General features: G+C 45.0%; 1 protein-coding gene across 26 annotated transcripts in view; it reads right to left on the minus strand.

The window, feature by feature from the left end:
- Window positions 1-17,002, minus strand: part of LOC100393071 (BEN domain-containing protein 5) — a 1,596,666-nt gene that overhangs the window by 72,703 nt on the left and 1,506,961 nt on the right. For all 26 annotated transcript variants that reach the window (XR_013520038.1, XM_078331670.1, XM_078331666.1 and 23 more), the window contains one exon: window positions 14,420-14,582. Coding sequence is in view for 25 of the 26 variants with exons in the window: in XM_078331670.1 (XP_078187796.1) it covers window positions 14,420-14,582 (163 nt within the window). In the remaining variant the exon portion in view is untranslated. The remainder of the gene's footprint in view (window positions 1-14,419; window positions 14,583-17,002) is intronic.

Below are 17,002 nucleotides of genomic sequence, written 5' to 3' on the forward strand. Positions count from 1 at the left end.
AAAAAGAGAGGTTGGGTCGGGGGAGAAGATAAAAAGTGGAGAAGGTAAGACAGGGTACAATAAAGTTCTGTGCAAATTGTGTGTGTATGTGTGTGTGTGTGTGTGTGTGTGTGTGGAGAGAGAGAGAGAGAGAGAGAGAGAGAGCCAAACAGAAAGACAGAAAGACAAAAATGGAAACAAAATGGGGAATGAAAGAGAGATGACCTATGCAGGGAAGAGGAATGCTATGCAGAGAGGGACCTGGGAGAACTGAAGGAAGGTGCCCCTCCCCTCTCCAGCCGCCCCCCACCAACCCCAGAGATACTCAAGCCCTTCAGAGCAAAGGTCTTAGCCCAGACAAAGGACCCGGCCGCCTTCCAATCCTCTATGTGGAAGGTAGCCTGACTCTCACAGCAGCCATGCACCCTGGGGGCCAGGAGAGGGCACTTCAACCTCAGGCAACTGCAAGGAGGCCACAGCTGGCAGTCCCCCAAAGGCAGGCAGCAGAGGGAAGGAGCCGGGAGAGAGTCCAGACTCTTGCTCAGTTCAGTGGGTTACCAGCCCTGTGGCCAGCATCTTTCCAATGGAGCTAGGATCCGATGCACATCACTGCTAACACAGGCTGGGAAGTGAACTGATTTGGGTCCTCTGTGGCTGCCTCTACACCAGCCCAGTGCCTCCTCTAGGCCCTGCCCCTGCCCCTTCCCTATTCTAGATCTGATTTCTGTCCAAAAGAGCAACATGCTTCCAACTTCTCCTCAGCCCCCTCCTGCTCTTCCCCTTCACCAGGAATCATTCTTCTTTGAGTTTGGGGTAAAATGGTTTTCCAAATCATGTCTTGCCTATGGTGTCATTTGATCTGTCCAACTATTTACAAGGTAGGTGCAATAGGGAGAGTGGGAAATGAGTATAGATGAAGCATCAGTTGTCTACATTTATGTTAAAAAATTAAAATCAGGCCAGGCGCAGTGACTTACGCCTGTAATTTCAGGACTTTGGGAGTCTGAGGTGGGCAGATCACCTGAGGTCGGGAGTTCGAGACCAGCCTGACCAACATGGAGAAACCTCATCTCTGAAAAAAAAAATTAAAATCACCGCACTTTCCAGTTCTTAAATTCCATGATGAGAACCCAAGTATCTTAACTCTATCATGACATGCTTCCTCAGCACCAGACTAACATGCTGTTTCCAGCTGAGCATCACCTACCATATCCCAGTCAGACTGAACCCTGGCTTTAGTCACAGAGCTTGACCATAGACTGAGTCCTGAGACTACTCCTAAGTGAATTCGTCCTGGTAAAAGTTCCAAAGCATACACATGAGGATGGAGGTTTCTACTGGGATGTCAAAGGACTCTGAACACACCTTTAAGAAGACTGGTGTGTTCTTAAGAAGACGTTATTTAAGAATCTAAAGAACCCCTTAAAAATCTTAAGAACCCTTCATGGAAGTTTCCATGAAACCTAAATCCAAACAGATTTCATCTCTTCTGCTAATCCAGGAATTTATCACTCAGATTTCATCCAACTCGATACCTGGCTGGTAATAATAATGATGAAAGTATCACTGAGTGCTTACTATGTTCCAGGTAATCTATTAGGCACCTGGGAATCTGTTTGGTTTCCATCTCCTCAAAACAACACTTTGAGGTAAATATCACAATAATCATTGTTACAGATGGACAAACTGAGGCTCAGAGAGATTAGGCCACTTGCCTAAGTTCATACAACTGGTAAATAGCGGAACTGAGATTCCCAGGTCCAAAGGCCATGCTTGTTTCATTCTATTATTAACAATGGCATCTGTTAGTTATATCTCAGCTAGGAGCTCCTCAACCATATGGCTGATTTCTTAAAAGAAAGTGTCTTTCAGTGGAGCAATCAGAGGATTTAATATCAGGAGAAACAAGTTCAAGCTTCCGGGAGGATACTGCCACACCACCGATGCACTGGGCCACCTGGACAGGCTTCCTCGTGGTCCAACTCTGAGTTTCTGTACTTCTGGAGCCTGAGACTGGTCCTGGCTTAGGATAGGCCCTCAGAGACAAAATGCACCTCCTTCTCTGACCCTTGAATTCCTTGTTTGTACAATAGAGATAATAATACTCATCTCTATGGATTGTTGTGGGGACCAAATGAAATAATGGCTCCAAATGTACTTTATACACTGAAGAGTGCTGTTTATTTCTGGATGGCCTACCCAGAGCATGGCATTTTGCAGGAGCTTCATAAATACCATAAATATATAGATGTTTTTTCTTTTTGAACTGACATCCAAGCATCCTCTGTCTCCTCTCTCGTCTCCACTGTCTCATAGCTGAAAGTGCATAGATTGAGAGCCGTAGTCCTGACCTCCTCCTCCAAGTCCCAGCCTGCATCCTTCCCAGGCACAGCTCCTACCTCCTGTCTCTTGAGACACATTAACAAGCTAAGCACGGCCACAACCCCAGCTAAAGGCCCTTGTCTCAGACAGAGTTGGCAGCTGCCTCCTCTTATTGGCAGCACATTTATCATCTTGAGGAAAATATTGACAGATAAGAAATCCCAGACAGGCAGTATGTCTTAGCTGGGCCTGCAGCCTGAGTGAGATATGAAGTGCTAGTTTCAGGATCTTTCTGAAAGAAAGAGAGAGTGGGTGGTCCTGTAGAGAATGGCCCTGTGGCCCCAGGGTCACTGCAAATCCTAAGATGACCATGTCTAGCACACAGTAGGTGTTCAATAAATGTTAGATACAAATTAAATAAACTCTTTGAATGAGCCTGAAGGTTGGACGTCCTTTGTCCAAACCCTTCATTTTACAAATGGGATCCTGGGCAGGGTGGTGATTTGCTACCAGAGATATCCCGAACTTTTGGCCGGATCACAGCAAGTCAGCAGCAGACTAGACCGATACGGTGTGTAGGCTCATGACTCTCACGTGAAAACATGGCACAATACACAACATTCCACTAGGAGATATCCCAAACTTCTGGTTAGATAGTATGATTTGAGAAACAGGATCTGGGCTCCTGAGGGGAATCAGGAGGAAGGAGATCCTTGGATTTATTTTCAGAGCTAATCTCCCAGGAACATATCCTTTCAAAGATGAGAAGAGTGAGAAGAAGGGTAGGCGGGTATTACTTGGTGAAGTGCTGTGGCACCTGCTTGTGGTACGTTCACCTGTCTCCAACTGACCCCATTCAACTCATCCTCCTCGCTGCTGCCACGGTGCCTTCCAGGCAGCACTGGTGTGGTTCTGGGTCACTGCTTCTTCACTAGCTGGTTCCCATACTCTTCTCCAGCCCCACTGCCTCTCACTCTCTTACTCACACCCAAGGCCCAGCCATGTCCAAAGGAGGGGAACAGCTTTCTGGACTGGGCACACATGACTCTCTGCCTGCAAAGCCCTTTGCTCTCTTCTTATCCTTCTAGACTTTGTAAAAATGATGGTGCTTCTTTCCTGCACTTCCTCCCATCCCTTGCTCCCCTCAAGACTAGGTTAGATGTTCCCTTTCTCCACGTCCTGTGTTCCCATCTGTCACAACTGTCCTATGGTCACTCTCCTGCCCATCTCTTCCACTATCTGGGAACCTCACCAGGCATAGGCTACAGCCATTCAGCTCTGCATCCCCAGGAACCAGCATAGGTCCTGGTGCAGAGTAGGTGCTCAGTGAGTGCAGCCCTGGATTCCAGACCCTGCCTGTATTATCTTCCTCATAAAAGTTCAGAATGGAGATGCCTCTTACTGGCTCTTGTTCTAATCTCTAGAGCCACAGGGAACAGATCTACTCCCTCTGCTTCCGGAGAGCTCTTTAGAGCAGGGGTCTCCAAGCCTGTGGCCATGGATTGGTACTGTGGCCTGTTAGGCCTTGGGCTGCACAGCAGGAGGTGAGTGGCAGGCCCTGAGCTCCTGGGCAGGTGCTGCTCCTGTCAGGATGGCAGCGGCATTAGATTATCATAGGAATGCAAACCCTATCGTTAACTGTGCATATGAGGGATGTAGGTTGTGTGCTTCTTATAAGAATCTAACTAATGCCTGATGATCTGAGGTGGAGCAGTTTCATCCTGAAACCATCTCCCCTCCCAACCCTGGTCCATTGAAAATTTTTCTTCCATGAAATCGGTCCCTGGTGCCAAAAAGGTTGGGGACTGCTACTTTAGAGATTTGACCAAAGCAAATTTGTAGCCCCTAAATGTCTTCTTGCCAAAGAAACTTTCCCCAATTATTTTTACCAGTTCCTCGTATGTCATTGCTTTGGGTAGAATGACCAACCATCTTTGTTTGCTGAGAACTGTCCTGGTTTTGGCAGAGAGCCCCCTGTTTTGGGAAACTCTTTTCTCAGTTCTAGGCAAACCAGAGCAGTTGGTAAACCTAACTTTGTGTTCCCTTTCCAACCTGATGCTTTGGGACCTGTACACCATTTTATCAATGTTCAACATAAAGTGGGGGCCAGAAATGAACGCACAGTTCCCAGGGTCATTGACATAGCAGGGCAAAGAAAGGCCAAAACCTCCTTGCTCCCCAAAGCTATTCCTGTTAATGCAGCCAAAATCAGCTTCAATTTTGGCAGGAGGATAGGATGGTGGATGTGGGAGTTGACACATTGCCCTGTTGATCAATATCAAACTTAATAGTGTCAATTAAGATGCCTAAACCATTTGACTGCACAGGAAACATCATTTCCCCAAATCATTTCTTTCAAAGCTGCTTTCGTTTTATTCCTTTTACTCTAAAGGCAGGAATGACTCAATATCTTTGTTCCAATTACTGTTCAATTAAGCCCCCCTCAAATGTTTCTAGGCAGTCATGCATTCAGCAATTATTTATTAAACTTCTGTAGCACAGCAGACAACCCCTCTCATTGTCCTTGAACTGATGAAAGTTAGGCCTAAACCTGCAACAACTTGTTGGAGCTCATCTTGGGTAAAGAGTCTTTCCACTTTTGGGCTCTTCCCACATTTGTGCAATAAGAAGGTAGAAACACAAGCCTTATATGCTTAAGTTGAAGGGAATATTAATATAGACAAACAGGTTCAAGTTACTTAGGAACCAGCCAGGATTTCTTTTGACCGTCAGCTAACAGCCACAATCCTGAAACAATATCAACTCTCTTTATCATCAATTTAGTTTCCATGGAGCCTTGCGGGTGCTAGGCTAGTGAAGGCTGACAGTTATCACTATAAAGTAACTTTACAACTTTGTAATTTGTAGCTCTCTGCTGACAGTAATATTAACAGCATTTCAAATTATGGCCATAAACTTGACAACAGCAGATAAAACCCTTAGAAACCTCATTTTAGGGGATGAGGGAGGCTAGGGGAAGGTAATAACATTGAGGTTTTCCAGGCCTGGGCAGGAAGACATTCAGACATCAGGGGCACATTTTGATCTGGAGGTGAGAGGCAGTCAGCCCAAGGCTGGGCTCACAATAGGCAGCAGCTCAGCCGGGCACTGCAGAGAGAGGGGCTGGGTGGCATCCAGCAGAGCTGCATCTGGGCTATCAGGGATTGGAAACAGATCAAAGCTAGGGACACGATCAGAGAGAGGGGTGAGAGTAAGAGCTGACTCTTAGGTTTCAGCCTCTGCAGGGTTCAGAAAGGCTCTTGTCCAACAGGAAATTGAGAAAAACTGGGAAGATTACAGAGCAGGAAGGAAGGTGAGACAGAAACCTAGGAGAGAACACACACTTTGAGCTGGATCAATCTGGATTGAAATTCTCACTCTACCACTCGTAGCTGTGCAGCCGGGGGCATGTTAGTTGATTTTTCTGGGCTTCAATTTCCCTACCTGTGAAATGGAGACAGTATCTCAAAGGCCCAAATCAAATGATTATCTATCTGGAAATAAACTTAAAGATCATATCATTTCATCTTCTAAGCTAAAGATAAGAAAATTAGGACCCAAAGCAGGGAACAGACGTCCTCAAACCTACTTCACAAGTTATAGGCAAAGCTGATGCTCTAGTGGAGAGACCTGAGGCTCTTCATGAAGCACATTCTCAATGTTATTACTTTTATCATTACTGCTACTATTATTATTAGTCATTCTTTCAGCCAGTTAGCCAACCAGAAGGATTTGTATTTAAAGATCAAACTCTAGCTCATATTTGTAGGGAGGAGGAAAAAATAGACTTCAGTACAGTTTAGTCTTCGGTTCCCAAAACCCTTGGAGGGAAGCTTTTTTTGTTTATGATTCTTAACAAAGCTTTAACCTTGGGTATGACACACAAGAACTAGGAAGTACCTAGGTACTTTAGATGCCAACCAATAGGTGAAACTTGACTGTTTTCTACTCTTCTGTGTTCCACCTAAAATTTAGTGAAGGCTCTCTGGCAAGAACAAATATCTAGACAATACACACCCCCAACCACATAAAGATGCAAATACTGTTTCTGAACAGCACAGATCACATAACTCACTGCCCTATTATTGATCCAAGTGGACTAACAGATACTGGGTGAGGCCTGCTTCTACTTCATTCATTCATTCATTCATTCATTCATTCATTCATTCAATCCATTTGCATTCACTGAATATCTACTTAGTATCAGGCTTTAACCAGAGAGGTGAAGTGATTGAACCAAGGCCACATAGATTTATGAGGGAGTCAAGGGGTAAAGGCCATACTGGAACCGAGATCTTAACTCTAGTCTAGCTTCCTTTTTACCAAGTCACCAAGCAGAAGCCCACCTTGACTGTGCACACTAAGAAAATCTTTTCCTTCTTTGTGACTTTACAGTACCTTGTAGAAAAACCTATGCTGAGTCTATCCAAAGCCCAGGCCTGTCTCCAGAACTTCAGGCCTACAGAGCCTGCTGCCTACCAAACTTTTCCATCTGAATTTCATATAAGCCCTGTATACTCAATACATCACATACTGAGCTCAAAATATCCCCCTCTCCAACCCCTTTCTCCAACAGTCTGCAGCTAAATAATTGGCCCTACCATCTATCATATTATTTTCTTTTTCTTTTTTCTTTTTTATTCTGACAAAGTCTTGTTCTGTTGCCCAGGCTGGAGTGTAATGTCCTGATCACTGCTCACTGCAGCCTCCGCCCCCTGGGTGCAAGCGATTCTCCTATCTCAGTCTCCCAAGTAGCTGGGATTACAGGTGCCCACCACCATGTCCAGCTATTTTGTTGTTGTTGTTGTTGTATTTTTAGTAGAGATGTGGTTTCACCATGTTGGCCAGGCTGGTCTTGAACTCCTGACCTCAAGTGATCCACCCACCTCTGCCTCCCAAAGTGCTGGTATTACAGGCATGAGCCACCGTGCCCAGCCCCATAATGTTTTCAAATTAAGAACCTGATCAGGCCGGGCGCGGTGGCTCACGCCTGTAATCCCAGCACTTTGGGAGGCTGAGGCGGGTGGATCATGAGGTCAAGAGATCGAGACCATCCTGGTCAACATGGTGAAACCCTGTCTCTACTAAAAATACAAAAAATTAGCTGGGCACGGTGGCGCGTGCCTGTAATCCCAGCTACTCAGGAGGCTGAGGCAGGAGAATTGCCTGAACCCAGGAGGCGGAGGTTGCGGTAAGCCGAGATCGCGCCATTGCACTCCAGCCTGGGTAACAAGAGTGAAACTCCGTCTCAAAAAAAAAAAAAAAAAAAGAACCTGATCATCTTCCTTGACTCTTTTCTCTACCGCATATCCAAACAATCAGCAAGAATACTCAATCCTGCCTGTTAGATATTGGAGCATGTTAAAATGGAACTTTTAAAATTGTAGTTTCAGCTGAGATCTCAAGACTGTAGACATCACAGTTCAGAGTGAGGTATGAAACCACCATGCAGGATTTGCAAAAGTAACCCAGAAAACCAGTTTTGCAATCTTTAGCTCACCTTCAGACAGGAGGGCCAGAAGAGGGGAGTAGTGACCCCAACACCAGAGGCTGAGGAAGGAGCCATAAGCAACTGAACTGAGAAGACACCTCTGCTCACATCAACAGAACTCCAGCACCAGAAGAGGGTGTGGCTAAATAAGCTTTGAGGGACTGCCCATGCTCTCTCATGAGAGTACTAGTCCCCTAAGACCTTTCCTGTTCTATTTCTCCTCTCCCTCAACCTGCTCCCCGTTGGAGGAGTGAACAGTTACTGTTACCCAGATTGAGGGGAAAGGCTGGGAAGCCAAGTCAAGGAAATGGAAGTCAGCCAGACCTTAACCCCTTGGTCACATGAGCAGCCTATTTGAGATAGGTTTGAGCTAGAGGATGGGGAGGATTTTTACTTTAAAGAGGTTTGATGTTTTTGATGGGACCAGACATAGTCATTGCTAAACTGAGACTGTTCTGTGACTAGAATTAATTAGAGAACTTTTAATTTCCTGAGAGTGATTGGAGGCTCATGGGGCCTGCCAAAGCTTTTATATTTCCAGATCTATAATCTCTATCTATCTATCTATAAAGTCAATGGGAGACAAAAAATAAAGTTGTTTTGTAATTGCACCTTGTGAGTACTGCCTGTTCAATGTATCTGTTACATATTTCACAAATCTTTCTCTTTCTCCCTATGGTTTGGCTCTGCCTATATTTATTAATCACCTGCTGCTTCTAGCCCAGCCCCAGCTACTCTCTAATACTTTGGATGTAGCAACCTCTCTTTGGCATCTGGGGTCTCTCCTGTACTTCTCCTCTGCCAGGAAGGCTGCTCCACCCCTTCTTCTCCTCCCTGCATTCCATTCATCCTGAAGGTCTGAGCCCTAGTTTCTCTTCCTCTACCAAGCCTGTCTTCCCACTCCCTCCTGTACCACACCCGCTGGGCTAGATGACTCCCACTGCTTCCCCAACCAGCAGAGTTCCCCTCTGTCAGAACATTTATCCTTCTAAGATGCTGTTGTCTCTTTACATTTCTCCCTCCCCTCAAAACTCTCTTCATCTTGAAAGTAGAGACCATGCTTTATTCATTGGTCTATTTCTAGTGTCTAATGTGTTGGGTTAGATGGATGAGTAAATAAACGATAACTTCAATGTCTGACGTAGGTTTCAGAGGACCCAGCGCAAGGCATATATTGGCTTTGAAATGAGATTAATCCAATTAACTGAATTTGATATCTCAGCATCTTCTCTTGGCCACATCATCCATATCCGTCTCCTTAAGAGCCAGCATTTTCTTATTTCATTGTGTCCACAGCTACAATCCTGGGTGGAAACCAGTCTGCTCAGGACCCAAGGTCTCTGTTCCCAATGTTTTTCTCCACCATTATGTCAAAGAGCTATTTCCTCTTGGCTTGTAACCAGACTATAAACAAAGGCCATATAAGCTCTGGGTTACTTTATGATTCCAGTGTAGCCTTTCTCTCCCTCTTTTTCAAATCATTTGAACAGAGCATATTTATTACTTGGCAGGCCAGTAAAATGTAAATAGGGTTTCCTGAAGAATGGTTCAAAATTCGTAGGAATTTATCATTTCACAAAACAACCAATGACAGGAAGGAAAGGTAAGAGACCTAATATTTAATGGCAGACTATATGCCCAGTGATTTATCTGCATGTATTCTCCCATGTAGCCCTAACACCAACCCTGTGAAGTAAATAATCATCCTCACTTTACAGACGAAGAAACTGAGGTTCAGAGTGGTTAAATATGAGATTATGCGAGAATGTTGCAAAAGAGGACACACACACAGGACTCTGACTCCCGTGCCATATTCTTGCCCAAACATGGACAGGAGAGAGGCTCAGAGGTCACCATCCAGGGCAGAAGACTCTGAGGATGTCTCTCTTTTAGGTTCAGTTAAAAACTATGGGCCTTCCTCCCAAAAAATGAACGAAGCATATTTACTCACAGCTTTGCACACATTTTAGATGGTTCATGGGCATTTGTTGAAGACATCTATAAGTCCCTCAAGAACCCCTAAACTAAAAGAAGGAAAATAGCTATTGTCTTGGCCTGACCAGCTGCCCAGGACACTTTTGTACTGATTTTCCCTATTAAATTTAGAAACTCTTATGCTCATAGAATCACTGACTATTAAAATTCACTTAAAAAATTAGGGATTATTGATAATATGGAGTATTGATAATTTATGGATTATTGTGCCAACTCATCTAAGCATGAAATTATATAATGTACATTTTAGAATCCGGAAAATCTTAGAATGTGAGAGCTGAAAGAAAGTAGAATAGTGATCAAATCCACACAAAATATTATTCCCCAAAAACTCTGATGGGTAGGAAGTATTATACACAGAGGCTGAGAGAAGGGACAAGATTTTCTAGAGGCCACTCGTAATCACGTGGAGTCAGAATTCAAACCCTAGTTGCTAGTTTCAAAGCCAGATTGTCAAGTTAAAGATTCAACCAACAGAAAGAAAGCCATGTAGGCTGCATGGGGCTAAGAAAAGTCAAGACAAAAACATTTGTTGAGAACCTAGCAGATGCCAGGCAGTACCAGCGGAATGCAGATATGCTGCCTTATTTCATGCTCCCAATAACCATGCAAAGTGAGTACTATTGGGGAAACAGGTTCAGAGTGGTGACATAACCAGTCCAAGGTCACACAGCCAGGTAAGCATCAGCAACTATGTCCCTTGCTTTATTTCCCTGATACAGTGGAGATGGGAAGTCAGAGAGCAAAACCCTGGTCATGTTTAGCTGGTGCTTTTCCAAGGAGAAGAACTGAACTAACTGACACATATGCTCTGATCTGTGGGGAGGGGGACACTATTCTGGAACTGGGTGAAATATCCCCTGGGATTCTCTGCATCCCCTAGCCCTTCCTGATGTTATGCTCATCCAGCTTCCTCTAACTAACTAGTCTGGCCTCTATGATCCTAGGAAGGGGGCACCCTGGATGGCAGAAACAAGAAACCCCATCAAGGAACTGCATATCTCCCATGGTGTGAACCAGTTGTTGTTCTGTGGTCCAGGCAAGACTCTCAGCTGTGACGACCCCACCAATGTCCTCTGCCTTACAAACCCTAACAACAGCCACTGATCTCTTGCTCTAAGAGCCCTATCTATCTTCTTTCACATAAACAGTGGTCCTCATTCACATTCACATAAACCTTTCCAATGTCTCTTAATATATAGTTTACAGTGCACACTCCTAGAAGCTATTTCCTTTAACCTCATTGCAACTCAGTGAGGTTAAGTATTATCACGTCCTCCTGCTATAGATTAGGAAACTATCTGAGGCCCAGGGAGGTTATACAGCTCATCCAAGGTGACACATCTAGTAAGTAGGTGAGACTAAGATTCAAACCCAGATATGTCTGAATTGAAAGTCTGTTCTGTTTGCATAATACCATATCTATGTTTTTAATGAATGTCTCTATTTAATTCCCACAGCAGGGGTTAGACAAGTGTGAAGGTCCTTGGTCCCTGTGTAATGGTGAGGAAGCTCACCTCAGAGAGGTTAGAGGACTTGCTGGAGGGTGCTCTCTGGGATAATGTTGGTGCTGTCATCAGAATCCAGGTCTCCTGATTCCTAGTCTAGAGGACATTTTCTCCCAGACCATATTGCCTTTCCCACCAGACCATGTAATTTCTTTTTTTGATTGGGACACGGAGCCAGCAGCCAACAAAGATCACAATCTGTCTGCCTGAAGTCTCCCTCCGTTATGAACTGAGAGTTTTTTTAAACCAGTATTTCAGACAGAACCCAAGTTAAATCACCCTTGCATGCACTGAATTGGCCTGAGCTTCCCTGGTGCAATCTGTTTCCTCTTCTCATCCTCTGGGGGACAGAACAAGGCAGGGTGGGTCCATCAGCATCATGGCCTGCTCAGCTTGTGCCCAGCCTCTCTATTCGCCCTAACCCCTTCCGGTCACGAGCTCCTATTCCCTGCTGCCACTCCCATATAGTCAATTACCTCCTCTTCTCAGTTCCATATTCTAAATATTCCACAGCCACTACCCTGGTCTTGGCCTGAATTATTTCTCACCTGGATTTTTATAACAGCCTAATGCATGTCCCTGCCTACAGTATTGGTCCCCTCGAATCTGTCTTTTCCACTACAGTCAGAGTGGCCTTTCCTCCCCATTAGAAACCCTTCTATTGCTCTCCATTGTCTACATTCAAGGTCAAACTCCTTACAGCTTTCTGTTTCCGACTTATCACTGTGTCTGAAGTCCTTCAGCCTTAGGGACCACTTACAGCTCCTGCCCACACCTTCTATCCTCCCCTCTTTGTCCAACATGTCCTCCCTTCAACAATACCCTAACCCAGTTGGACTAGTTCATATTAAAAACTCAGTTTAGACGTCTCTTTTGCTGGGAAATCTTCCCTGACTCCCAGGATTGCATGTGAGTTCTCTTTCCCCTCATGTAAAGACATTCTTGTCCTTAGTATGTTCTCCACCACATTCCCTGTGCCTAGAACTTTATCTGATCTATGGCAGGAACTCAATATATGCTTGTAAAATGAAAATGTCCCATTGCCTTCTGGAATTCCTCCACCATAGAATTTATCATATACATTGTAATGATCTCTTAGCTTTTCTGTCTCCCCAAGTGGACTGAAAGCTCTGTGAGTCGGGAACCACGCCTCTTTATTTTACTATTTTACCCTAGGTGCTTTTTATGATTCCTGGTATGTACTAATGGTGTGATTACTTTTGATAAATGAGGGTTAGCTGTTGGGGGGTGGAAACCCTGGGCCTGAACCAAGGGTGGGCTTTCTACTGAGAAACACGTTTTCTTCTAACACAAAAGCATGTCAGAAGTGCTAAGAAAGGGTAGGAGAACCTGTCAGATTGGACAGCAGAAAACAACAACGAACTAAGCGCAGGCCTCCTCTGAAGGGACCCTCGTCTCACCATGAATAAGGGCTGCAGAATCCCCTTTGGTGCACAAGCTCTAACTCTTATTCCAGGCTGCTCTCTGTCCCTTTGTCATAATATTATGGGAGAGCAAAGCAAGCACCATGTAGAATGAAGCATATGCATGTATTATAGGAGTTAGCAGATTCTGGAGAAGGCATAGACCATACACATCTAATGTGTGTATGGGGCATGGAGAGGGGCAGTGTGGCCCATAACGGTGGCCAGGACTTTGGAACCTACAGACCTTGTTCCTCAGAGCAGAGCCTAAGCCCTTGGTCTTGCTGAGTCAGGTGAGTATTAAAGCAGACTGTAAGATGACACTCGGTCTTGGTGACTGTAGAGAGGGAACTCTCAGTTCCAATTATAATCTCTCTATGTCCAACAGGGTCTGGAATATAGCTCTAACACCTGGCCTACCCCTGCCAGCTGCTCCTTCTAGGGTCATCACCCTACTTCCCATGTTCTGGCAAGGTACCTGGACACCATATCCCCTCCCCGCCCCATACACACACATACAAACAGAGCCACTGAGTTTCACTTGGCTGGTGGGACTAGCCCTAAGTCATGTCACTTTCAGAAAAGAAGTTTTCCTGCACAGAGTATGATAGGAACTCCATAAACACTCACCAAGTGTTGAAAAAATGCTAAAAAGAACCCTTCTACTTCCAGGGAGGGGGAGTTTGCATCAATACAGAGTTCATTTTATCTGAAGTTCCTTCCTCCTCCCTCCACTGTAATTCTTTCTCCAAGAAAACTAAGTGTTAGGAAAGGAGACATGAATCAACCCGAAACAAAGGATACAGGAAAGCAGAATTGGTCGTGATCTGTTACAGCTCTGATGCGGTGACCTTGACATTAAAATTAACACTCAGGAAACTAGAGTTACTATATGATCCCTCAAAAAATTAGCCCAAGCTAGAACATAACTTCTAATTTCATTATGACTGGCTTGGGAGCTTTCAGAGTAATTTTATGAAGAAACTAAGAGGAAAAGGAATTTGTCAAAGGCAGACAGAAAGATGCACAGAGGATGAGAGGGGAAAGATAGGGAAGACGGAAGAGAGGCAAAGAGGAGAGAAAGAGAGGAAAGGGGGATGGGATGAGAGAGAGGACAAAGAGGAAAAAAAGGAGGGAAAGAGTGGGAAAAGAAGTAAGAAGAGAGAAGCACAGGACAGGTGGGGGAGGAGGTACAGAAGAAGAGAGACCAAGGGGGAGAAAAATAAGTATAAGGGAAAATACTGAGTAGAGGGAAGAGAAAGTGGGAGAGGACAGGAAGACAAAAGGTGAAAAGAGAAAATACAGTTTTGCATGTTCAGGGTTAGAAGAGTCAAGATCATCAAGCTCTTCCTCAGCAACCCCGGGGGTGGTCATCCAGCCTGTGGACTTGCATAGCTCAGATGGCACAAGACTCCCTGCATCATTAGAGAAGAGGGGAAGCAGTAAGGTATGGGCAGGCCATGGGTTCTGGTGGCCTGGAAAAGATTTGGAGCATGGCAATTGGGGTGGGGGTGTCATACTAAGGGCGGGAGCAAACTGGACAATACAAAGACGAGACCAGCAGAACGAGCACCTCCATCTTCACCCAAGTGTCTCAGCCCTTACCTGAGCTGGGGGCCTAATTCTTGACCTGTCAGACGTGGATACTCTGGGCTGGATCAGTGCGGGCCCAGGACTGGGTGAAGTCGGGCCAAGGATACAGGCTTCTTCAGTGTAGGGCACAGCAGCTGTTGTGCCGCTGACGATGTAGCTGTAAAAGGAGACCTCTAGGGTGTAGCAATAGGAAGTGTGGTCCAGGAGTCCACCGAGGAAGCGACGGCCAGTTCCTGCTTTCACAGCATCCCGGTTAAAGGATGTGCTGGACTGTGAAAGACAAAGCAGGAAAGAGAGAATCAGGGCACCTGTTGGCGCTTGGATTGTGAGCAAATGTCACAACACCTCTGGGTCTCAGCTTCCTCGTCTGAAAAGTGGGATATTAGCCCCTTGTTGCATGATTATTATGAGGACTGATTACATAAACAAACATAATTAATGACAGCAGCAAGCAGAGTTCTTGAGGTGCAGTAACTGCCATTCAACGAATATTTGTGGAAATATGAATGGAGACAGGGAGCAGGAAAAAGCAGACAGAGAAAAAGAAGCAACTACATTTTGATGATAATCAGAACTAACATTTGGAGCTTGGCATGGTGGCGTGTGCCTGTAGTTCCAGCTACTTGGGAGGTTGAGGCAGAGGTGTTGCTTGAGCCCAGAAGTTTAAATTCAGCCTAGGCAACATAGTGAGACCATGTCTCTATTCTTTAAAAAGAAAAAATGTAAAAAAAAAAAAAAAAGCAAACTTAAAACGTGGGCAGTCCTTTCAATTTTATAATATTGTTTCCCATGCAGTATCCCATTTAGGCTTCAAAATAACCACTTGAAGTAGGTGTTCACATTTTGTCTCTCTACAGATCGGGAAACTGAGACTCATAGAGGTGGAGCAAGTAAGTGATAAAGCACAAATCTGAATCCAGAACTAAGTGACTCCAGACTCCTGAAGACTCCGCTTTCCTTAGGGATAGCTGATTCACATCCAGAATCACTAGAGTGCAGGGATCATGGCTGCTTCCTCACCAAGTTCTGACAGCACCCATCACAGCGGATAGAGACAGAAGTGAACAAGCACGTCAGTCTCAAGTCCTCTGTTCAAAGACATGCTCTGCTACCCACTGATTGTGTGATATCAGCAAGTTGACTTATTTGTCTTAGCCTCAGTTTCTTCGTTTGTAATGTGCAAGTGACAATAATATCTCTTTCACAGAGTTGTGAGGGTCAGTTCACTTGAAGGTAGAAGGGCATTCTATGCTAACCCAAGGAAATTTAAGCAAATGAACAGAATATGGTTTTAACAAGAATTCTCTTATTCAGCAGGAGATAAAGGAAAAAGGAAAAGAGATGAAGTAAACAGCAATACAAGAAAGACACGGAAAAACTGTGAAAGAAACAGAGAAGTATGTGTGTGTGTGTGTGTGTGTGTGTATTTTGAAGTAAAGGAAAAATCAGAAAATCATAGGCTGTTAGAGATGAAAGATCTTTGAAATCCATGTAGTGAACTTCAACTATCCTATTTTAGAGTTGGGCACTGAGGGGAGAGGAGGGGAGGGGAGGGGAGGGAAGGGAAAAGGGAAGGGGGAAGGGAGGGGGGAAGGGAAGGGGGAAGGGAAGGGGGAAGGGAAGGGGGAAGGGAAGGGGGAAGGGAAGGGGGAAGGGAATGGAAGGGGAGAAGAGAACAGCAATTGGACTAGGACAGATGACCTTGACTCCCCTTCTTAAGGAGGCTGAAGTGCAGAAACATCCACAGGCAAGCCCAGTAATAAGGCTCCCAGAGTGTGCCCCTTTTGTAGTCCCTGGAAACCTCACCTGTGTGAGGAGGGTCTCTGAGGCCTATGACCCAGCCTTTCAAGGAACTGGGACTAAGGAGGCCACATTCTTCTCTGAAACTGCAGTGGTCTCAAATAGACAGGGCCATCCTATAGAGATTCTTATAGAAAAAGGCATGGCTGTTTCTGCCCCACAGCTGCAAATGGGGAGCCACCTGCTTTGATTCTATCATTAAAGGCTGGGTGACCTTATACTGGATACGCATCTTTTCTGGGGCTACTCTTTACTCTTAGGTGTAAAGAGGGGACTGGACTAAATAATCTGCCAGTTCCTTTCCTAGTTTGACATTCAAAGGTTCTGGGATTCAGAGTGCATCTTACCACTCAGGGAAATTCATCATCTCAAGTAATGTCCTGGCCTGAAGCAATGGACAGCTGAGTTTTCAGCTCATCAACTTCAAAAATTGCTATGACCTTTGTGGGCCTCTGCCCCTCTGGCCACATGGAAATATCAGGCCACAGAGATTTAGTATCAAAACAAAGGAAAATGTGTAAAAGCTCTCTCTCTACACCACATGCTGATCCCCTCCTCATCTTCTCTTCCTGCCCTTTTCCAATATTGCTTTTGCTGTGAGATTTTCCCAACCCACAGCCTCTCCAGTCCTCAGCACGGGAGATGGGTAGTAACAGCAACCATCTCTGGAGTTTGTTCAGGTCTTTACTGTCTGCAAAGAACTTTTATATGAAAAACTGCATTTGTCCTCCCAGGAAGCTATGATGCAGGCAGGAGAGAAATTATCACCAAGCAATTACAAAAAATTTGAGGCTGAGAAGGAGTCATGGAGAAAAGAATGGTGGGCATATAACCCCGTTAGCAGATGTGTGGTGCTTATGCGAAAAGAGCTGGGATTGGTAAAAGCAGAC

The sequence above is a fragment of the Callithrix jacchus genome, chromosome 7 (assembly GCF_049354715.1).
Source record: "Callithrix jacchus isolate 240 chromosome 7, calJac240_pri, whole genome shotgun sequence".
In the NCBI taxonomy this organism is placed as follows: Eukaryota; Metazoa; Chordata; class Mammalia; order Primates; family Cebidae; genus Callithrix; species Callithrix jacchus.